Source organism: Sparus aurata, chromosome 1 (genome assembly GCF_900880675.1).
Source record: "Sparus aurata chromosome 1, fSpaAur1.1, whole genome shotgun sequence".
NCBI lineage: Eukaryota > Metazoa > Chordata > Actinopteri > Spariformes > Sparidae > Sparus > Sparus aurata.
The window spans coordinates 13122066-13146025 of NC_044187.1; the positions used below are offsets into that span (position 1 = coordinate 13122066).

The following is a 23960-nucleotide window of genomic DNA, read 5'->3' on the forward strand; positions in this document are numbered from 1 at the left end:
TGAATTTTATGCGTAAACTAAACAGCCAAACTCTTTGTTTTCACGACTGAACAATGAATAAACAAACCGACCCTAAACGACAACACAATTTCATGCTGGTTTCCTCTGACAACAGCTTGTTAATTCAGTAAAAATAAGTATTTTCTTTGTATTATCACCTCATTCATATTGTAAATATTACAATTCTGAGTTTGAATTTCTTCTCTAAAACTGCATAGTGCCCCTTTAACAAAAAGAGAAAGGCCTTACAAACCATTTATTAAGCAATGTAAAGGTTTTATAAACCGGTTAATGGATGGTTCTCAAAGCATTTAATTGTTTGTTGACATGGAAATAACTATCAACTAAAACTGACCTTTTTATTAATGATGGTTATTGTGAAGTGTTGAAAAAAAAAAAAAACGCGCTCAACTTCATTTAGAGTTGAATACTCAGTGCTGGATCCTTTATGTAATGAATAATCAAAACATACAAACAAGGAAACTATCTGTTGTTATTTATCGTCCATGTCGCAGTCATGAATAGTTTTTGTTACCATTAAAGTATTCTTGAAACTTGAAGTTCAGTCGAGGTTGTGTCTCGCAGCACAACAGGCTTGACTGGAACTGTAGCCAAACTGTTGAATGATGCTTCCTAAATGAAAGTGTAAAAGATGAATGGTTATGCAACAAGAGGGTAAACATCATAGGAATAAATCATTCAGCAGCGCCATGAGGTTTCATTTTTAGCCACAGTATGCTCTCGTTGGTCTGCTGGTGGCTCCTACAATAGCTGCTTTGAATTGGACCCAGACAGAGTTTAGAAACAAGCCCCAGACTGTCACATTGTATATCTTATTTTGGCACGACAATCAGTGGCGAGTTTGTTTATCATGAGGGCCCGGCGACGAGATGGTGATCACCTGCATGTGTGGTGAGAGGCCTCGCCATAGAGAGTGGCAGCCATGGGAGGAAGAAAAATTGGCTTGCCCTGGCCCTTTTACACAGGCTCCTTTTGTTTGTGCAGGAGGGTAGGTGGTAACGGGGATCGGCTGGTGTGTGCACATGCAGGTGATAGACGCTGATAAAGGACTGACTCTCTCTCTTGTTTTTTCTTTCTCAAGTATCGGTGTGAATCAAACGTGATTGCCAAAAAATGCACGGTGTACCCTCCCTGAACACGTTTGTGTACTTTGCGGTTATATTGTGTGCATGAACGGCCTGTGCTCTCGGAGTTCTGGGTGTGAATGCCTCCGGATATTATGGCACGTCTGGTTGCCCGGGGATCACTGTTGTCACTTGTCTCCAGCGGGGGAAAATAATCAAAATAAAGCTCAGCATTGTTCCAAACAAGCACCTGCTTTGTATCCTTCGATCTCATAACGTTGAGCCGCTTCATCTACAGATAGGTCTCTGCTTTGTAATGAGCATGTTAAAAAATTTCATCCCCTGCCTATGCATTAAAATTTAATTTCCAATTTGCATAAAGCTGTTGCAAGACTGTGGCGTCTGTGTTTTATATGCTGGATTTCAGACACAATGTTAACAAAGTCTGTAACTTGCTAAAGCAATTTTCTGCTTCCCATCCCTGTTTTTAAAAACTTCCTTGAACCGTGTCCTTCCTTAAATTCGCTTTTTCAGAGGCTGGCTCCCTTTTAAAAGTAAAGTGATTTAGACTTAGTCATAAGAAGGGCAGGCAGGGGGGAAAAATAATGGATTATACAGCGTGTGCCACATTCTACATGGCACACACAAAGATTTTAATTAGCTTTCTATTTTGTGTTTTTGATGAAAATCTCCTTCATTATTACGCTGGGATGATTTCTAATGCTTGCCTTTTCTCTTGTTTTTGTTTCCTCTCAGATGAAGAGGAAGTTGGACCATGGCCCCGAGGTCCGATCTTTCCCTTCAGGCAAAAAGCCCTGCAAAGGCCCAGAATATCCAAGGTGAGGCAGACCCAGATTTCACCAAAGAAAAGCCTGCCAGTTGCTCAACAAAGACATCCCTCTCTGCTGCATTTGTTCCTAAAAATTTTAACTGCTCAACCATAATTAAAGCTCACCACATCAAATTATACCCAGTCCCAGATACCAGCTACCTAAATACACCTTTCAATCCAATTCATATCCATACAAAGTTCCCTGAGAAATTAACAAAAACGTTGAAAAAAAACCAAACAAACCCTATCTCGCAGTGTTAATGAAAGCAAGAAACAAATTCCTGGATCCGTCCCTGTAATGCAGATCGGCACCAAAAGTTAATTACGGTGTATTCTGAGTCAAAATCCATCCTTTATCCAAGTCTGCAGAAAATCAGTGCAGTAGTTCTGTTTAACGCAGCTGAGAAAAACCAGACCAACAAACAAAGGGGGGAAAACATGGCTTCCTCTACAGGGGCGATTATATTTTAAAGAGCCCCATCATTATTTTGGAGCCAAACACATATTGAATGCAGCGAGCATGAAAAGAAAAGATGAAAAAATACCATGTATGAACAATGGATGCTACGTGTCTTCAAACAGAATGATGCTTCACATCACATTGTATCTCCAGCGTCCAGCCAGCGGCCCCAGATGTTTCTCTCGCCCTGAATATTTAATGCACGTGTTCACATGTAGCCACATTAAAATTCAGACCGAACACAGCCACTTAACTGTAAATGTTGCCATGTAACCGGCTCCCTCTCAGCTTCCTCTCCCATTAAAAATGGATCAATAATGAAATGGACCCCAGCTCCTCCGTTTTTGCCATCAGCGAGCGGAGTCTGGAGTGTTGAGGGTGCCCATTGGATGGTTTCTCCCGTTGCCCTAACATTACAGGGGGACATGGGCAGCCCTTTGAAGTGCTGTGATGCTTTTTTACATCCAGGTTCTTATAAGAGGGGTCTGGACTCGAACAGAAATCTGTGGGGTCTTGCACACTTTGAAGTCACCGAGTTAAACATATATATTGGAATTACTTCCAGGCAAATATGTTTAGAGTTTCCTGTGATTTTGGCACACTGCTTGTCAAATTTGCTTCTCCTTTATGAGTACGTAGAAATATCATTATTGTTCTGAAGCCGCAAAGTTTATATTTTCTTAATCTTTAGACCAGAACTGTATAATCATAACTGTTTTTATATAATGACAGAACAAAACAGTGTCCGCTGAAAAAAAAAAAAAAAAAAGCATATAAATGACTTCTTGGTCCTGTAAAGAGATTTTCCCCTTGTCTTTATAACTGTGAATCTGTTTACTTGGTCATAATCCATGCATAAGAAAAACAAGAATGGGAGTTAATTTATGGAAATTAGCATAACATTAAAAGAGACCAACTTTTATTTGAATTTGCCTTGCAGAATGCACTTGCTTTCAGCCAAGGTTTTTATTGCTGAATCAAATCAGTGATCGGCAAAAACGCTTTCGGTTTAAAGTGCAGCCTTTAATATTTAATTTAGCCTTATTTGCTGCTCCACTGTTCCATATTTTGTGTTATCTCTGTTGTCAGAACTGTGTGGTGGAAATATCTGCAGCACTACTAACCCAGGAAGCTGCCAAACACACTCATAATGAGCTTATTGTTGTTCTCCTTAATAGTGTATCCGTCATATGTTCCTGTAATGTTTCTGTCGGAAGTAGCTTTCACGTCCTCTCTCTGATGTGTGCAGTAATAGCTGTGTGCCTGTGAAAATCTAATTAAATTTATTCATTTCTAAGCATTTCCTTTTTTTTCCCACCCCTGTTAATTGCAGCCCGACAGGAATCGTCCCATGTCCAGCCACACCCACCACATTTGGCCACATCAGAACAGCCAATGGTCAGGGGCAGCAGAGACGGCGCATCACCTCAATCCAGCCACCCACGGGTCTCCAAGAATGGCTCCGAACATTTCAGGTGAGCACTTTTCTTCTCCCTCCCCTCTCTCTCTCTCTCTCTCTCTCTCTCTCTCTCTCTCTCTCTCTCTCTCTCTCTCTCTCTCTCTCTCTCTCTCTCTCTTTTTTTTTTTTTCATTCCTCCCGTGGGCGATTCTGAACCCTCGAGCAAAAGCTCATCAACAAGCAGATGTTGTGCCCAATCAATGTTCACTTAGTCTCAAAGATAATTGCCGCCTTGTTGTTCTGGCCCACCACATTACCATAAGCACTGTAGCGTGGAATTGGAATTAGCCGTACCTGTTCAGACTAAAAAGAGCAGCGTTTTGAGATCACGTGTCTCTACTGTAGACTGTGTTAAAAGTTGAACAGTTGTGCTCTTCTACGATCATCTGAAATAAATATACTGCATATATAAATATACCGAAGTATAATCTCGGCCTATTATTACCATGTCATGTATATTTGATACACCATCCATGGACAGTAGTGCAGACTTTGGGTCTCTTATGAGGTTACTTTGTCTCCATGTTGAGCAAACTTGGAAGAGCCACTTCAGTGATTTCTGTCATCTTCTACAGAAACCCTGAGGAAATACTGTATTCATTTCTCCACATTATAGTTCACCCTGTGTTTTATATTCATTTTACTGTACCGTAGTCGGAACAGATGCAACATAATGGAGACATTTCTTTCATGTTAGACTTCAGCCCTAATGACTCCAGGAAAAAAGGAAATAGGATGTCATTTAAACATATTAGCCTTGACGGGGTCTCTCAGATTTTCTGTGTAATGGGTTGCCATGGATTTCATTACCTAAGAGTATAAACTCATTATCATTGAAATATCCGGGCGAAACCTGTGACACCTCAGTGTTTGCTTTACGTATATTAGTCCTCAGGCCCGACCTGTCGCCGTGTCTGTACAGTCTTTAATCTGGCAGCTAGACCTCAAACTTACATTCTGTGCATTCCCCGGTCCAGTCCGAGCCTGTAGCACCTATTAGAGAGGGACGCGACTACAAAGCAGAATACTGGAGCCAGAGAGAACATTTTTCCCACAAAACCCTTCCATGTTATTTCTAGGATTCTGCACTTAAAAAGGCAAACACACCGCCACACATGGTCACGACAAAGTCACGTTGCATTAGAGGATTAGTTTGAGATTTTAGGAAATGCGCTTATTCGCCGTTTTGCAAGGAGTTGGATGACGAGATCAATGCCAGTTACGTCTCTCCATTAAATATAAAGCTGCGGCTGCCTAGCTCAGCATAAAGACTCCAAAATCCATCTCTAAAGCTCACTAATTACCACGATATATCTTGTTTGTTTAATCCGACAAAACCTTAACTGTACAAACAACATTTTATGATTTAATCGAGGGTTGTGTGTGGGCAAATACGCACATCTCCAAACATTCCAAACTATTTCTTTCATTCAGGCACATCTGGCTTGATTCTGGACATTGTTAGAATTAAAAAAAAAACAAATTTACATAAGGCTTACTTCCTACAGAACCTTATCTAAACAACAAGGCACAGGCAATTACTATGACTGGCATAAGAGATGAAATAATTGCCTCTTCAGTGTCTTTGTAGCTCCATAATCTGTTCTGCTCACAGCCTTTTTGAAGGCTGAAGAATTCAGTCTTAATGGAATTAAGTAGGAGTTTTTGAGCAGATACTTCAACATTTTGTCTGAATGTCTGAGCTGAAGTATTTCATCAGCAGCACGTCACTATGATTCGAATGAATAAAGAATCAGCACTGCGATCCCAGATGTAAACTGCTGGTTCTTAGGGGATTGGTGGTGGTGGTGTTGTTGTTGTTGAGGGGAAAAGTACTTAACCAGAAATGATAAACTCTGGTGATTAACTGTAGTTTATCCTTTAAACATTGAGCTCCTTGGAAGTCTGATTTGGGATAAATATTAAACAACATGTTTGCAGCCCAACAGGGAACAGTGAAAAGTCTTTTTTTCGAATATTCAACATTTTGCAAGTTCTTTGGGAAAACAGTCACAAACGTTCAAACTTGTACCAAATTAGAGGGAAAAAAATGTTTGAAACAACACAAACTCTCATCATTGAACATGAATTATCGCCAAATACGTTTATGAATGCGTAACAACTCAAGGCTAAAATGTGTAATAGCAGTTTATATAAAAAAAAACCCATCAGGTTGAAAATAGTGAATTTGTTGTATTTAATATTCTTTAAACAAAGCAACTAATAATCTCTGGAAGAAAATTATGTAACATTTAAGTAGCTGTTGTGTGTTCTTCCCAGTGGCAGGGAGGAGCTCTCTGAACCCCCTGATTACCTCCAGAACCAGCACCTCTGGCTAAAGCTTTTAGCTGCCAAATTACAGGTGGTTTGCGTGTGCCAGATTTTCCATCCTGCCTCATAGCTTGTAATCATTGTCAGAGTTCAGCGCTCCGCAGAGAAAAGACGACTGCCGCTGTTGGGTCCAACGTACAGCACAGGCGCTATTCAGCTGCATTAAACGGCTGAATGTTGGAGCTGAAGAAACAGCTCTGCAGAGTTGCTAATGGAGTCTGCTTCCTGATGTTCAAATTTTCCACTAATGTGTTGGCTGCTAGAAATAGGCAGGTGCCTCAAGCAAGTCAGAGCTGCCGCGGAGGTCACGTAGGGAGCATTAGCGCGTTAGACACACTGCACAAGGCGACGGCATGTTTCCGAGATGCTCCAATCAGAGCAAAATAAGCGCTTTCACAGGCACGCAGAGACACCTAGTTTGACGACAACAGATTAGCACGATCAGCCCACAATGTCCTGCTGCTCTGTCATTTTGTAGAATATATTTACAGCCGAGTTGGGTGTGGCAATCCAGACGTGGAGGTGTGAAAACTATCACCAATGATTTTCGCTTTCATTTTGAGAACCTTTGGAGAGCATAAAGAATACAGAGATATAGTGCCATACATTAAATCCCCTGGAACGTTGTATAAACCAAATCCAGAAGCTATTTAGTACATTGTACATTTGAGAAGATACAAGATCTGGGAATGGGTGAGGTCTCGTCACGTCAGTTGACATGGTGTACATGTGTAAATGTCAGTAGTCAGAGCAAACAGGCCGCTGTAACCATGGAGAGAACCGTGTGACAACTGTGTAAAACAAACTCGGTGCCCCATCTTGCATAACTCCGTCTGGCTTGAGTCAGGTTCGGACATGAAAAACAGAATGCCTGTCTAGTTCGGTTTGGGCTCGATTACTACTTTCTCAGAGTGTGGCCGAACCCAAAGGATTCTATCTCGGATGGGTCGGAATTACTAGATTTCATCTTGAGCTGACTCGCACATTTTCTTTTCAGTAGGTTTTAGCCACCCCAGGGTTTCTGTCCACGTGTCCTTAAAGATTTCAATGTTCGACACAAACAGGAGAAGCTCCAGTCAAATTTCATCTGATATCGCTGAGCTTAAAAGCAATTTAGGAGGACCACTGCTGCATCACCAATCAGAAGCACCAACCCGGGAACTAGACACAACAATCAATCACTTCAGATTGCAATAAGAGGGAATTATTTTCTGACATTGTGACTGGAGAGATGTCAGACTTTAACAGATTTTCCTGGTTGAATTAAAAAAAAAAAGTTATTACCTGATAACAAAAAAACCTTCAGCCCACTCATACTAGGCACTCATGTGTGCCTGATTTAAAAGAAAAGAAAAAGACAATCCAAAGTACTCCTACTGAGGCACTGAACACACCTGAAGTCTGATTAACTTCCATTTTTTGGATAATGGGAACAAAAGCTGCATGTCATATCGAGTTTGAACACACTTGAATTTGTCATTTCTAACTCCACTTCTTCTGTCCTGTGTTCTGCAGAGCTGGACTGGCCCAGAGAAGCTGCTGGCGCTGGATGAGTTGATTGACAGCTGTGAACCCACACAAGTCAAGCATATGATGCAGGTGATAGAGCCGCAGTTTCAGCGAGACTTCATCTCCCTGCTGCCCAAAGAGGTGAGTCCCTGAATCCCCTCCCCCTCCTTTTGGTCTGATATCAGTTCATCTCTAGTCCCCGTCCTCCTGACCTGAACTCTCATGGGAATCCCTGCTGGCAGACATCCTATCTGCGACAGAGACGAGGCTTCCTCTCCAGGACTTATCCTGTCACCGTCTTCCCTCACATCATTTAACAGCATCCATAGTGGGTGTCTTGTTTTGCTCTGCATCATAACTGACAATACAAACAATCTGAAGTGCCACACTGATGATAAGATCACATAAGGGATTCTTCGAAAACAGCCTCTATCCTCCGTATCTGCTACAGCTGATCAAATACTTAACACCTTGTCTCTGTCTGGCAGGTGTTAGGATGAAAGAGAAGGGTTGGTTGCAAAGAGAGTGAGGCAATAGGATGCAAGATTTCAAGGGTGTCAGTGTCACTTGCTCCAAAGCCAAATGCACACCAACATCATGCGTGTTCTCAGGACACAAGCCCCGTCTTTTCATTTTGTTTTCTGTTTCTTCCTTTTTTTTCATATCCTGTCCCCTCCGACTTCTTCTGATAATCCCGTCTCTCCACTCTGCCAGAGCGTCTGGCTTTATATTGGGTGGTGCTGTCATAGTCATTTTTACAGGACAATCCCTGTGGCCGCGCTGTAGACAGAGTTGAAATTGAAACTATGAAGAGAATCTGCAGAAGGCAGAGTGTCGGGCTTAAAAAGCAATCACTGATACGAGTTCCATTCATAAAACCTTTAGAATAACCTGCAAGCCCGGTAATGACCAGTGGCTTAGACGAGCTTTCGGGAGATTGAGGGATGTCGAGGTTTTGGGGTCTCGTCTGGGGCAGGTGAGTTGAAATAACCCTAAAACTAAACTGTAAAAACCTCAAGAATTTTGAGTACGAGATAAAGACCGCCCTTTAAAATGCCCCTCAGTCTTTTTCTAAAATGTTCTCAGAGAAGTTTTGAAGTCTGTAAAGTCAAATATTTTCTCTTACAAAGAAAGTGCTCAAGAACTTTTTTTTTTATAAACGTGCGAGGATGTTCAGATTTGGCCCAACACTACAGACCATTATCTCCGTGAACCCGACCCCTGGTTATTGTGGCCCTGACATCTGTCATTTGAACCCATCCTGATGTTCATTCCTCCGCTCCTGAATTTGTCACACAGCATGGTGCGGGTCATTATCATCTCGGATTATTGTAATGTATTAAAATAACAATATTTGCACAACGGGTTATATCTCATCCTGCAAAAATGAACCTATAATCCTTACCCTTTTTGTGATGATACAGAGCAGTCACTTGACCCTAATGGTTAATCCACCTCATTGTTTCATAGTTGTATTGAGAGCTTTGTTCAAATATATGCCTGTTTTTTTTTCCCCCATTGCTCAGGGGTCCAGATTTATGCTCATTATACAGGTTTTGTCTGTATATGCAGGCTTTGGCTTAACGAACAGCAGCCATGGCATTATTACCTGCTGTGTGAGGCTGCTTTTGTATATTTTTTTTTGTTAGGCTTCTATAGAGACAATGATTTAATTCTATGGTAATGCTGTCGTCTACCCTTAAGACAGTTAGAGTCCTGCTGTTAATATTGTGCACATAGTTGGTTAGTTTTCTCAGCTGTTCTTTGTGTTACTTTGATTTAGTCTCTTGAAACTTTAAAGTCCTCTTCCACGAGGTGTTTGCGCTGTTCTTCACACCCGCCGCAGTGAATAAAGGCTCCTTTTTGTGTCTCCGTTTCCATTCACACCTCTCACGGTCCTCATACTTGTCCTTCAACAGCTGGCTTTGTATGTGCTGTCATTCCTGGAACCGAAGGACCTCCTCCAAGCGGCCCAGACGTGCCGCTACTGGCGCATCCTGGCAGAAGACAACCTGCTGTGGAGGGAGAAATGCAGGGAAGAAGGTGAGTCTTATTTACAACATGCAGACGGACAAAATGCTGTCACCCAGCAGGAGCAGCGTGAAGCTACTGCTGTGTTTAAAGATGTTGTTGAACTTATTTTAAAAATAAACTTTAAGAAGGAAAAGCACGACGCTGTGAGACCAACCTGCCTCTGTCTCCTCTCCTAACAGGCATCGATGAGCCTCTGCCCCTCAAGAAGAGGAAAATCGTCAAGCCCGGGTTCACTCACAGCCCCTGGAAGAGTGCCTACATCAGGCAGCACAGAATAGACACCAACTGGCGGAGAGGGGACCTCAAATCACCCAAGGTAGCTTTTTCTTTAAACCTAAATTTCCCTCAGGGCAGCTGATCTCATAGATCTGATATCAAATGGATCTGAGTCACGAAGACACGGTTCGATAATGGTGTGAGGTGTGAAGTTGATGGAAAGTTAGTGATGGGTCAGGTCCGTGCTCCGCGATGTTCGTGGTGAATGATAATTGAGCTGGAGGACAGGATGATCTTACTCCCCTTCAAAGACTCAATTTGTCTTTTGCCTGGTCAGAATTTTCCGATAAAGCATGACCAGCATGCCAGAGCTGGTCCTTAATGGACCTTGTATGCTTTTCAAACGGCCTTGGGTCGTTTTGGGCCACCACTGATGTAAATGTGGTTACTGTGCTATTCACACTCCTTTGCATATACAGTGTTTGCTGAGCTGGCAGTCCTGTGACCCAGTATAAGCAAGCAGATACTACCCACACGCTCACATAGCTCTGCCTAAAGAGCTGTGTATACCTGCAGCGCTTGATGACACTTTCCTCTTATCTCGTCATTGTCCGCCTCGTTTCTTGCCAGTTGCTTTGTCATTCCGCACCCACTCTTTCTGCCACGTCCTCCTCACTGAATCTCTCTTTACCTTAACAGGTGCTGAAAGGTCATGACGACCACGTGATCACCTGCCTCCAGTTCTGTGGCAACCGCATCGTCAGCGGCTCTGACGACAACACGCTGAAAGTCTGGTCAGCCATCACAGGAAAGGTACGGGTTAACTGCTTTTCTATTTCCAAGTTTCTCCTTTAGTCTTAAGTGACTTCCAGTTAAAATGGAATCGGACTCAAACAATCCAGTTGTCTTTGTGAAAATTGCGCCAATAAGTGCCCCCCCCCCCCCACTTACTGGCGCCGCTGACGCAGATCTTTTGTGTTTTTTCCACAAGACAAGTCAAGAGTTAAATCATCTATTTAGTCTATTGGGAGATGTGAAAAGCAGATAGAAAGCCGGGCTGGCCGTCTGACTGGAGCACCAGTCAGCTTTCATTTTCCAGGAAGATTTCGTGCCCAGTGGCAGACAAAATTGCATGGTGAAAGCAACGTTTGTAAGGGATCCAAGCTAATGTCCTTAAAGCACCTTTATGTAGAAATTGGCATTTTGTGCCATTTGGCACGAACCACAGTTTCTTAGTTTAACACCACTGTTGTAAATACCAACCCTAGGTCTGTAACAACGTGATCCTGTGATCCTACCCTCTCACTGAAGTTACAGCGCAGAAACAAGTGATAGGGGGGTGGAGTGGCTGAGACGGAGACACCATTCACCATATTACAAGACACTACCAACACGATTTTGAAGCTGTTATTTTAACAGAAAATTAGCGTGTCCACCCGGGTGCTGTGTTTCCATAACTGCAATCGGAGCAGCGGCTGATTGCAGAGTCGTTTGACTTGTGAATTACTGCTGACTGTGCCCTTTCCTGTTGAAGAAAAAAGCCAGATTAATGTGGGTGTCTGCAGGTTTTTGCCCAGTGTGAAAGGGGTTCAAATATTAATTAATGGTCATGGTAAGTGCTTACTGAAATTCTTTCAGTTATCTTCTCTAGCATGTTGTACATTTAGCTCTTCATAACAGCTTTCATATCTGACACCGAACTGTGTCCTCACAGCTCCCACTAACCTGATGGTGAGTAATTAGTAACATTTGCTCTGTCACATAAAAACATCCTGGCTAGGACCGTCTCAGTCCATTGGGACTCTTACATTTTGCAGACTTGTTACACAGCACATGTCCATGAGTGGTGTTGGTATTCATTGCTGCGGCTGGTGCAGCCACAACAGGCCTTGTGCTGCAGCTTTACGCTGTGTTTGAAAAAGAAAAGCAGTAGTTGTGTACTGTTGTGTTAGAGAGGGGTTCACAGATTGTCGCAAATCGCGGCGCTTTCATGCCTCCAGCGTAGGACTCCATTTTCAAAAGAGCTTTTGTGCAAAAAATCCTCTGTCAACTGTTATTGCATATTTCACGTCTCCACTCTACTCCTTTCACTTTCACTTGGCAAATAAATGAGATACGGTTGGGCTGTGAACTTGCCATTTCATTTTCACAAAAATAAAAACACATGCAAAAAGAAAAGCCCTTAGAAATTGATATTCTGCATGATCACACTGCAGTAGGTGTCTCTTTCTATGGGACACAATAGACCAGAGAGCTGGCTTTTCATTACTGCGAAGACTCGGTCTAACAGATAGTAAAGTTGGCTTTCAGCCCACTGGTGATTACACGCATATCAGTCACAGCATTTGCTGATCTGAACAGATCTCGCCAAGGTCATCCGATAGGCATGGAGCGTGATTTTGGCTCTCCTTCACCCAAAGACTAAAATGTAGATGACAGGTTGTTGAGTTACAGCTGCGTGGGCTCCATATTGGTGGTGGAAGTCTGCGATGAGTCACATCACCAACAGGCTCAACTGCTTTTTCATGAAACCACCCTGCATTCAAGTGTTGCGTCACGCGGGCTCGCAATATATTCTCTGTGGTTCCTACAACGTTAATCCGACTCAGATTTGTTTGTTTACATTAGTCATGAAGACGAGATGAGCCGTAATCCGTTTTCTGTTTGGGTGTTGCTGAATTCAGAGCACATCCCCTCGGTGGATTTCATCTCTTTGCTTCCTGAGCTCTCAACACCAGAGAGAGAATCCCTCACTCGAGAGGAATGGCCAATTAAGCCTAGTCGACCATTTCGGGTGAAGTGGCTGTCGATGCCAGTAAAACTGTAAAGTAAAAGTACAATGGGATTACCAGCACCTGCATTTGTTTTTCCTCACCGCTGTCAACATTCTTTACAGTCCTTCCCTGCGTATGTGAGGATTTGATTGGTGCATTTTTCTTGCCGTCATTTTGTGCGATGCAGGACCGTAAAGGTGCTCTTTCAGGCTTCCAGTCCACATGCAGATATCCTTGTCCGCCATATTGTAAAAGCCAGGATGTTAGGCAAATATCTCCTCTATAACCTTCCTTTTTAGAAGCGATTTGTTTGACCTTGATGTGCCTTTTTATCTTTCACATCAATCCCTAAACTTCAAAGAAAGCTCGGGGTACCGTTTCACAGCTCAGCCGCTAACATCACAACTTGGATCTTGCTCAGAATTGGATCAATAAGAGATAGCAGCGCGATGATCAACAGAGATGAAGAACTCTGAAGTCGCTTTTTAAACGTTGCCATTAAGCTGAAAGCGTTGGGTTTTCGATTCTTTGCTCTGTCACCTACATGCTCTGAAAATATATCAAGTTTGATTTCGGGTCGCTTTTCATTCATCAGCGAAAGCATTCCCCGCAAATCAGCGATGAGTTTGTGCGGACGATTATAGATTACAAGGCTAAATTGGCTCATACGCTCAGAGATCAACAGCTACATCTGTCCTTTTTCTTCACAGGAGAGATTTGAAATGCAGCTCTGGCGGCTTGCACCGTAGGTAGAGGATTTAAATTGAAAAGACATTGGTCACAGCAGCACAGGCAAGTTGTGTCAGAGGTAGAGCAACATTAACACTTCTCCTCGGCCGCTTTTGCTGCTTTTACTCCAAGACCCAGTGTTCAATTTCAAGTGATCAAAAAGATTCCCCTGTGATGGGACAACGTGTGACTCAAGTGCTGTAACATCACTTTTCAGAATCAAGATGTTCTCATGTGTTCCCGCTACCCGCAGTGTCCCCTACCAATCTCTAAATAGTGCATCAGTTGTGATGCTGACAAGATGGTAACAGATTTCTTTATCAATAGTTTAATGAATCAGTCAAGTATCCCTATTTCATGTTCAACGAACTGTTCGTTAATCATGTATTTTTCAAACTCGACGGTTATTTTTAGAGCAGAGTATCTCTTCATTGCGAGGGATATTTACGTGGACATGGCTTAAATTATAAATGTTGAACAAATATTAATCAGAAACTGTTACTCCAGCCCAGTCTTGCCAAAGGTTCAACAAACACTGATACAGGTATTTGCCAGTTTTGTCTTGCCCTTGATTCATCGGGTTATATAAAACACAGTGAACTGAACCCTCGCTGTGAGGCAATCAGGGAGTTATTATACGAGCACATTATATGTAAATGCTTCCACACCTCTGAAAAGAACTGGGCCGATGCTTAGCGATCAAGTAAGACAATGGGGATTTGATTGTGGTGAAAATGTTGCATCAGAGATTGAGCAAAAACAAGAGTTTGACATTAAAGTGCACAGTACAGATTTGTAGTTTGGATGAATTTTAAAAAGCTTGTTTTGAAAAAGCTTTGTCTGAACCTGATGGACCTTTTGTCTTTGCCCGTCCTCCAGCTTCAGTGAAAGATGTCAATCTTCCACATACAAACAGCTGCACACATCTCACTGCTGCAGAGGTGGCTGCCTGGTGCCTAACAGAGCGGCACATGTCCTTGGTGGTGCCTGTCAGCAGCAGTCTCAGCTGTCAGGCAGATCTAAGATGGCAGACCCGTTGACTGCTGTCATATCCAGGGAGAGGTGTCCTCTGCCAGATGCTTTAGCTGCATGGATACCCAGATTACCTTCCCCTCTTTGTTTGACCAACAGAGATTAGAGAATGCTTGTGGAGCTGTGAACTTAAGAGGAATACTGTTACGATGATTAAAGCTTAAAGGGAAATTACTGCTTAAATGATCAAATTAAAATTAATGAAGAGCCATCTAGCATTTAGGCATGGATGCGCATGAATACACAAGAGGCTTTGATCATGTGTTTCCATAATGATGATGCCTTAAGCAGTAGCAGTGTAATTGTACAGTATTTAAAGTTAACAGTAAATCAGGACCCATCAAATCAGCAGCACAACAAATGGAAAATTGCAATAATCAATCTCAGTCTCAGTCAATTTCTGCAGTTGCCGTGAAAAAACATGCGAAAATACCTGTTTATATGAGGCGTCATAGTTTCTCAATGGACTGAAGTCTCCCAACAGAAAATAATGTAGGCGGTGGCAGAGAGATCATTACTTTATCTGTCAGGGTGCCATGGAGTTCGTAGTTGCACATAACAATTGGCACCTGTCAAAGAGAAAAATTGAAAATTGTCTTTTTTTAAAATGTGGTGTTTTTTTGTTTGTTTTCGTAACCATTTTTGGTTTAAACCATTTGGTACCATTTATGCATCCCAGCCGTGACATCTAATGGGTTCCATGTCTCCAGTTTCCAGGTACACAGCACTAATGGTTACCATGTACATCCATTGGATACCATTTACATCTATTGGATACCAGTTACGCAGCCTCAATGACTACCATTTGCATCCATTGGATACGCTGTGTGAATGCTCATCATTTACACAGCATCAGGGCCTCACAATTACTAGAAATCTTATCTGAATCGTATTATGCTCAATGCAATATGAAAATGAAGATTGTCTTTTCTATTCTATTAAATTCTAATCCTTACTCCAAATCCGGAATTATATTGCACTCTGTATATATTTATATATTTTTAAGCACATCATGTAGCCCTACTTTGCATAAAATGTTGCTGTGGTTGTTTTAAGACTGAACTTAAATGTAGAATCTGTTCTGAACCAATCTACTGTTGAGCTGTATTAAATAGGCTCCTGCCAGCCAGGCAGAAACATGTATTTTCCATTTTCATGGTTGAAGAACTCACAACAACCAGACAAAATCGTTGTCTCTCCTCTCCTTTCGTCTTTCCTTACTTTCAAACTGTGAAATCAATCATAAAAATATAATGCGAGTGCTGAGCATTGTATGAAAACCCACGTGCGTTCAAAAAAGGTCCTTCACAGGTTCGTTAAAAGAATGCAAATCGTCTTTCACTCTCAGGGATGGCCTCATTTTGTGTTTGTTCCACTGACGGATAAAGAAGCCTAAGCCCTTCATTTCAGGTATTCTCTCTCCCACGCAGCGTTTGAGCAGGCGCTAATCGCACACTGTGATTCTTGTTCTTGGAACCTCAACCGCTGGCTTCGATTCACGAGTAAAACCTTGCATCCTTGAAAGTATGATTCACAATAAACGGCAGGCCTGTGTTAAAAGGGGAAAAGCAAATATTTATCTGCCAGAATCCGGAATATTTACTACAATATTCTCCAAAAGTGCCATGATTCTGCCAGATTTTAAATGTACAATAAAGTATAATTTAGTCAGCGGCCGCGTTATTCTTTTCACTGCTGAGAAAAAAGGAGTGCGGCTATAAAACAAGACTTTTAACACTGTAGTGGGGTTGATTGTAAGGTCATGCCACATTGGCCCACAGTTAATGAAGTGATCCTCTTTATCACAGCACCGAGAGAGGGGAGACAGGCTGCAGCATCATCTTCCTCTTTCACTCTCTGCAATAAAGCTTCTCGCCCTGCGCCGCCATTCACTGCTCAGCGGCTTATCAGCTGCTGTCAGGGGGTCACATGTTGTACACCTCAGCAACACGCTCCACTCTGAACCTGACGCAACCACGGCACTCGCCAGCCGACCTCGTCCACAGTTCCCTTCTCTCCCCCCAAAAGGATTTTAATTTAATGCATTTGGGATAATTAAATCGCGGGACAAACGAGACAAACTGTGGAGATGCAAATTCAATTGATCAGAAAGATTTCCATAACTGTGGTAATCAATAGCTAATCTGCCATCCCTAATGAGGATGAATGGGCCGCGTTTTCTGTATTGAAGACACTTGTCAACCGTTTTCTGCAAAGGCGAATGATTCTCCCACTGTTCCGACAGATAAAGTAAAAGCAATTATAAAAGCTCAGGGAGAGATTTTAGTCCCAGCACAGCAGCGGCAGGTACGCAGGGACTGAACTTGTCTTTCCCATGAAAGGTCACACAAATTTCATTTGACTTTCTTTTTTTTCCTCCCCTGGAAGGCAGAAGGAGGTCAGCGCAAATGTGATTTTATGAGCTCCTTAACTCAAATGTGATAAATATGAATGAAATCATCCTGAATGTCTTTGAAACTTCTAGCATTCAAAGTCTGCCATGAGGGTTAGTGACTGAAAATGCTGATCATGACTCTCCCTCTTCTTCCTCTTCTGTTGTCTCTTCAGTGTCTGCGCACGTTGGTCGGCCACACAGGCGGCGTGTGGTCATCCCAGATGAGAGACAACATTATTATCAGCGGCTCCACTGATCGCACACTCAAGGTCTGGAACGCAGAGACAGGAGAATGTATCCACACCCTTTACGGGCATACCTCAACAGTGCGCTGCATGCACCTACATGAGAAAAGGTATGGGCCGATCCCACTGTTAGGCGTCATTAAGCCTGTGTTGCATTGAAAGAACAACACCTTCTTGGTGTGTTCTTGCACAGCAGTTGTTTTTGATATCATGCAAGAAAAAACAGAATGTTAATCTGATGGTTTTTATTTCAGGGCAAAACTGCTGAATATTTCCTTGTGTCTGAGAGGATTTGCTGCTCTTTTTTTGTCTTGTAGAACATCAAACCACATCTCTTTGGGGTTTATATGGTTGGTCATACAAAACAAGCAATTTTAAGATGTCACTTTGGGCCTCAGGAAAGTTTGATGGCCGTTTTTACGGCTTTCCGCCAAACAAACCAAATGAATGATGAGCCGTGATACAGATGAATACTGGCTTTTTGTGGTCGATTGAGATAAGATAACAGATAATAATACTTGCAGACATTTTCCTTCCTCTCTGAAGTCTTGTGTAACATGTATTGCATTCTTCTTCAGTTTTACCAATAAATAACCCAATATTGAGCCGATATATTGTGCATCTCTAGGAAGAGATTACAATAAAAAATCGTATATAAAAATTCAAAATAAATCAATTAAATATGTGAATAAGGGATTTTTATTCATTTGTAGCATAAAGTTCCAATTTTATTTGTGAAAAAATTTCTCTTCCTCTGACAGGAAAAGTTCAATATTTTGTGAAATACATATTTCACATTCTCACATTTGTACGGTAAATTTGAAGCTAACACAAGCAGACGGTTAGCTTTGCTTAGCAGAGTGCAAGCAGACGGAAACAGCTCGCCAAATCTACATGGATGCATCTTGTTAGTTCAGATACCCCCAAAAAAACCTCTTTAAACTCTGCCCCATACGCTCTGTTATTATTAGAATCCCAACACCCAACCTAACAGTGATCCCATGAAGCAAAAAGAGCATCGCTGCAACACTATGAGCGGACAGTATCTCTATGAAAGTGAGCATGTGGTCTCATAGTGATTTAAATAGACCCTGTGAGCCATCTTGAGTGAACCGCTGCTCACTCATTCACTCTGTATTACACTCTGGAGACTCAAAGTGCTCTTTTCGCCTTAGGGCCCACCAAGGTTTTTGTGTACCATTTGATTACCCGCTCACTCTGGAAATGCTGCGAGCTACAGGCAGACAGTGAATAACATGTTGGTGATTTCCATCTATGTTGCGCCTCGAGGCATTTTTTTTAGCTAAAGAGTGTTTTCAGTGTGTATTTACAGTATGTTTTCTTTTTTTAATCTGAGCAACCCAGGATAAGAGATCATTTCATAATATGGAAGAATGTCTGTCTCAGGCTTTATTGAAGTGTCGGGAATCGAAGTGTCAGTCAGTGGCAGGACTTCCTGCAGCTCGAAATGTTTCCCTTCTTTCTCTTGGTTTTTAATAACATCCTTGGCCCAAACTGTTCTTACAGTAATAATCTGAGAAATGTAAAACTTGAGTAACAGTTTTCCCTGAAGGGAGTTTCTGTTGCTGTATTATAGCTCATCTTTCATTTTCCATTCTGGGTGGAAGACACTGCTCCAGGGCAGCTGTTTAAGTTAAATGGGCGTTTTTGTACATTCAAGTATGAACATGAATGTGATGCTGTAGGTATTGCGTTATCAGAGGAGTGAAAGAAGATGTTCATACCTGCCTTATTATTCTGCCAATGCAGCTGCCAAGCGATGAATGAAAGCGTTGTGTATACTGTTGAATTTACCCTTCAGAATGGGAGATGTTCTTTCTGTGGATAAGTAAAGCTCAACAAGAACACTTTCAGCTGAATTCACAACAGCTTTGACTGTTTGTGCTGCACCCAGACTCACTCATTCACCTTGTAGTACAAGTGCCTGACTCGCAGTCTTTGTGCTTTTTCGGTCAGGGTGGTCAGTGGCTCCCGTGACGCCACGCTGCGCGTCTGGGACATCGAGACAGGTCAGTGTTTACACGTCCTCATGGGCCACGTGGCGGCAGTGCGCTGCGTCCAGTATGACGGGCGGCGGGTGGTCAGCGGTGCCTACGACTTCATGGTCAAAGTGTGGGACCCCGAGACGGAGACCTGCCTCCACACACTGCAGGGCCACACCAACAGAGTGTACTCGTTACAGGTGAGCAGCTTCAGACACACATTGTACAAGTAATTTCATTCATTTAGAGATCAACTTCTCCAGCTCCATGATTAGATGTAGGGGCTGCTCCATTTTTAATCTTCGTTCTTTCATTCTTTATTTTTGAAAAGGGACCGTGTCCATTAATCATTGAAACAAATGTAAATGAAAAACATACTACACTGTAATAAAAAGCACATATAAGACAGTTGGATAAAATGAGCGGGCAAAACCCAATATCATTTTGTACAGGCGGGATAAGAATAGCATCGGTGTTCACATTTTTTTGGTTGTCAGCGAGCCATTTCTTGTTGCGAAAATGGCTCTGAAGGAAAAGACAGCCCGACTGAATGCAGTTTTACAGAGTCTTCTTCCATTGCTGCACCTCCATTAGCTCTGTTAGCAGGAAATTTGAAGTTGATGAAACCAGGCAGAAGAGGAGGAGCCATGCATACAACGTAATCTTATAAACTACTCGGACATTTTTGTATTTGATGAGGTTTTTGCACAGCGTTCGAGAAAACGGCAGGATCGGGTTTCACAGGCAAATCAGAAATCTTGTTCTTCAAACCTACTCACTGGTTTAAACTAGTAATTTGCTACAAGAACAACAAAGTTATGGATTTTTTACTCTGGTAAAAGTCTTGTTATGTGCAAACTGGTTGCAAGGAGACATCTGTTGTGCCATCCACTAAAAAACAACTAACTATGCACACAGGAAGTCACTGTAGTGTCTCACACTCTGGCATAAAAGCTGAACTGAAACAGTTGTTTTGTGTTTATGTGTGTTTATATTGTGTTTATGTTACTAAATATTAAACATCAGAATGTCTGGTGCAGTCACTTAGTGATTCTAGGGCGGTAAGCCTCGTCGATGTGTTCATGTTCTGCATGTAAAAGCACTAAAGTAGCGAAATTCCTCCTCTTGTGTTCAGGTATTTTCTTTGCCAGTGGTGTTCATAAAAAAGCCATTAACAAGCCAATCGCACCTGATTTCACTGATGTTTTTCTACTCTTTATAATGTTTTAATGCATCCGCTCTTAAGTGTGCATGTGGTCGGTTGTTTGTTCCTTCCTTTGTGCCCTCTAAGATGTCCTCACACCCACTCTGTGTGATTACAGTGCACTGTAGCCGGTGCCATCTCACATCAGGTGAGGGGAGGCCGTTTACTGCGCTGACAGATTGGTTTTTGCACCACGCTGCATCGTTGGGCTTTTAAAGTGTTGACGCTCGACTATTGGACGTGGGAATGAAAAGAAAAGTTTCACAGATCAATAAAATTCATTCATTTCAATGAGTTTAATCTGAAGTTTGTTAATAGAGACCAAGTATGCTGCGCGGGTGTCGGTTACTGAAAATGAATTCCATCAACATTCAATCTGTTGCCGAGGCTGAACTCTTGATCCTCTCCCTCTTCCAGTTCGATGGGATCCACGTGGTTAGTGGCTCATTGGACACGTCTATAAGGGTCTGGGACGTGGAGACGGGCAACTGCATCCACACGTTAACGGGGCATCAGTCCCTCACCAGCGGCATGGAGCTCAAAGACAACATCCTGGTCTCAGGCAACGCAGACTCCACTGTCAAGATCTGGGACATCAAGACGGGCCAGTGCCTGCAGACACTGCAAGGTGAGCGTCGCCGCCGTCACAGCGGACTGTTGCACCAGCTATGTTTAAGTTTTAACAATAACTGTCTATGATAACCATCATAATATAAAAATAAGTTTATAGTTTATTAATTATTAGTTGTGAGTTAGTCATTAACACATTATTTATTGTTAAATAATTTAATGAAAATGGTTTATAACACATTTAACCTGGTCACTAATTTACACCTTTCGCAAGCCGATATAAGTCACTCTGTAACTACTGTTGGAAAAAAAGATTATCATTAATATCCCTTAAACAAATCTAATCCATTGGTAGTTCAATTGTATGAAAAACATTGTATTAAAATCCACTTTTGTATAGCCAACAGTATTAATTAACCTCAATTTTAAAGTCCCTTTATAGGAATACATGTGGAACGAGAGGTAAATCGATGAAGACTGGTAGCTACTGTTATACATTAACTTAACATTAACTTCCTTATACCCGAAAAGAAAATCACTTTCTGCAACAATGTTTTAATTACGGTTGTAGTGTAAGTAGTTCATGCAACAGGCTGCAGAAGAATTCATATGGACACTTAACTGTTAATATAAACATTAAGAAGTGTAAATAATATTTAGCTCTATGTAGAAAAATGTCAGCAGCACCAGCCTTGAGCGACGCACGCAAGTTGTGCCGTGACACTGAGAGTCCAATTAAAACCCCAGACTACACGACCCGTTTGTCTGTGTGAGCCGACACCTTGTGGGCCTGCTGGACCCGATTACAGTCTCATTTCCTTTGTGTCTGTTTTGAATAGTTTAAACTCCATTAGCGGCACTGGTGCCTCACAGGAAGTTGGGAAATCCTTTGCTGAATAGCGGCGGCGACCAGCAGCGCTCCACCCCTAAATGCCCTCATTAGCAAACTACAACCCTGTGTGCTGCTCCTACAAACACCAGCGCACACCAGCTGAACAAAAGGATGCCCCAGTGAGAGTCTGAAGAGGGAGGGGAGGGATAAGAACCGTCCAACCGGGGGGGGGAGGATGCATGCGTTTGTTGTGAAGAAGAAGAGAGGGTGACTACAGTGAAGAGATGAGGACCGGGGTACTTTGTAGGTCATATAATTAGGTCAGCGGACAATTCCTGCCATTCATTACAGTGTTGCGATAAGACAATAGGCCGACAACAAGGTCCTCACTGTCAGCTGAAGAGAGTATAGGTAATGATGGGGCAGGCTGCTTTGTTGTGATAATGGTTGGAGAGGAGGGAGGGAGGCGAGAGGCGAGAGGCAGGCATGTTGGGGGTTGGTGCAGAGCAGCATTGTATACTCGGGTAAATAACGCAGCCTTTGATCTAACCAGAGACAGAAATGGAAAAGATGCGAACGCTTGTCGACGGTGAGATTCTGACAAATCTTCTCTGCAAAACTGGGTTGTGAAAACGGAGAGAAATTAAATGTGTCTGGATGAAAAAAAGCGTCAGTGAAAAGCTCTTCATTTGCCAGCACTTGATTCTGCAGCTTGTTTGTGTTTTGTGTCGCCCTAATTGATTTAATTAAGATATCATTTTCAAGCCCTAAGGGCAATCTGAAGTCGGCGCACGCATACAGTCAGGAATAAAAGTCACCTCGGTGAAGGCAGCGAGAGCCGCCATCTTCACTTTTAGTGTGGCCTCCTGCCAGCTGCCGGCACACAAACACGGCAGACGGAGGTGTAGCCGGAGCTGCTTAGCCTCCGTGACAGTGACAGGCCTGAATCCTGGCATGTTGCTGCGGCTCCTCCTGAACACCTCACTGCTCTCACAACAGCTCCAGGAATATAAGAGATGCTTGTTCCCATCGTCTCAGAGGCTTACAGAGGTTTTGTTTTGAGTTCTTTATCCTGTAACTGGGCTCTTATGCTGCAGCTCTCAGTTTAAATTCAGCCATCCACTGCACTACAATGTTAAAAAAAAAAAAAAAAAAAACAGGGCAGGGTTTCCTCCATAACTTGTGTCGTAGAGATTGTAAGCTTCTCGTCTTGTGATCAGTTTCCTCAGAAGACATATTTTGATGTTTTCAAACCCTGATTCCAAAAAGCTGGGAGACTTTGTAAAGCAACAGTCAAACAGAATGTGAACAATCAATTTAAAAGAGTGCAAAAGATTATATATTTATTGTTTTAACTCATCAACTTCTTTTTGTAGCTATATGCTTATTCTGAATTTGATGCCAGTCAACAAAAGACTGCCCAAAACCACCTGTTTGGAAAATTCCACCAGTAAACGGGTTCATTGGTAACAAGTGGGATCCTGTTGTTGTTTTTCTGATGCTTTTCGAGACGTTATGAAAATGTAATATCATGATTATCCTGTTCAAATTAACCGTGATATTAAAAAATAAGATATTGATTTAGCGCGTTAGGATCGCGCATGTAATCCAGCAAAGATGTTCGACCTCGTGCATCTTTTGTTTATGAGTTCATCTGGTTGCTGTTTCAGTATTAATTGACTAGCTGATAATAATTGTGCTTTAGTATACTTTTTTTTTAATTAGTTATGGTTACAGGCATTTTTTTAATTAAATCTTTTACTCTGCTTTCAAAGCGATTCACGGTAAAACCTTATATTATCCACATTCCTAGATGTTTAATCTCTACTGAGAAATAATATGAGCAAAGGTGCCATCTGCATGTTATACACAACTTTATCTCTTAGATAATGCAAGAAATTCCCACTGTGAGTCCTAGCATCGATAATCTCGCAATCTGTCTGAATAAATGTTGTACAAAAGTAACTGAAGAAAGAAAAAGTCTTCAACAGGCGGTGGACCGACTTAATATCAGAGCAAAGAGCTGTAAAATATGGAAACATTAACAGTGAATAAAAGTCTTTACGGTTAAAGGATTAGAATTCACTAAAGTTCTCGCTGCCTCGAGGCTTGTGTTTGATCAGTGACAAAAAGCGCTGCCCCTGATATTTCCTGGGCCATCAGAAACGTCTTCCCCTGGAGCCCAAACTATGGCTGAGGTACTAAATATAGACTCCGGTTCCTCTTGTAGGAATCAGACTGAAGTTCTCT

The 23960-nt window shown here is 42.2% G+C and overlaps 1 protein-coding gene across 5 annotated transcripts in view; it reads left to right on the top strand.

Moving 5' to 3' along the window:
- Positions 1-23960, top strand: part of fbxw7 (F-box and WD repeat domain containing 7) — a 128628-nt gene that overhangs the window by 101836 nt on the left and 2832 nt on the right. For all 5 annotated transcript variants that reach the window (XM_030420188.1, XM_030420197.1, XM_030420181.1 and 2 more), the window contains 9 exons: positions 1842-1924; positions 3711-3852; positions 7683-7817; positions 9596-9719; positions 9890-10026; positions 10626-10739; positions 17030-17211; positions 19079-19304; positions 20726-20936. In XM_030420188.1, coding sequence (XP_030276048.1) covers positions 1842-1924; positions 3711-3852; positions 7683-7817; positions 9596-9719; positions 9890-10026; positions 10626-10739; positions 17030-17211; positions 19079-19304; positions 20726-20936 — 1354 coding nt within the window. The remainder of the gene's footprint in view (positions 1-1841; positions 1925-3710; positions 3853-7682; positions 7818-9595; positions 9720-9889; positions 10027-10625; positions 10740-17029; positions 17212-19078; positions 19305-20725; positions 20937-23960) is intronic.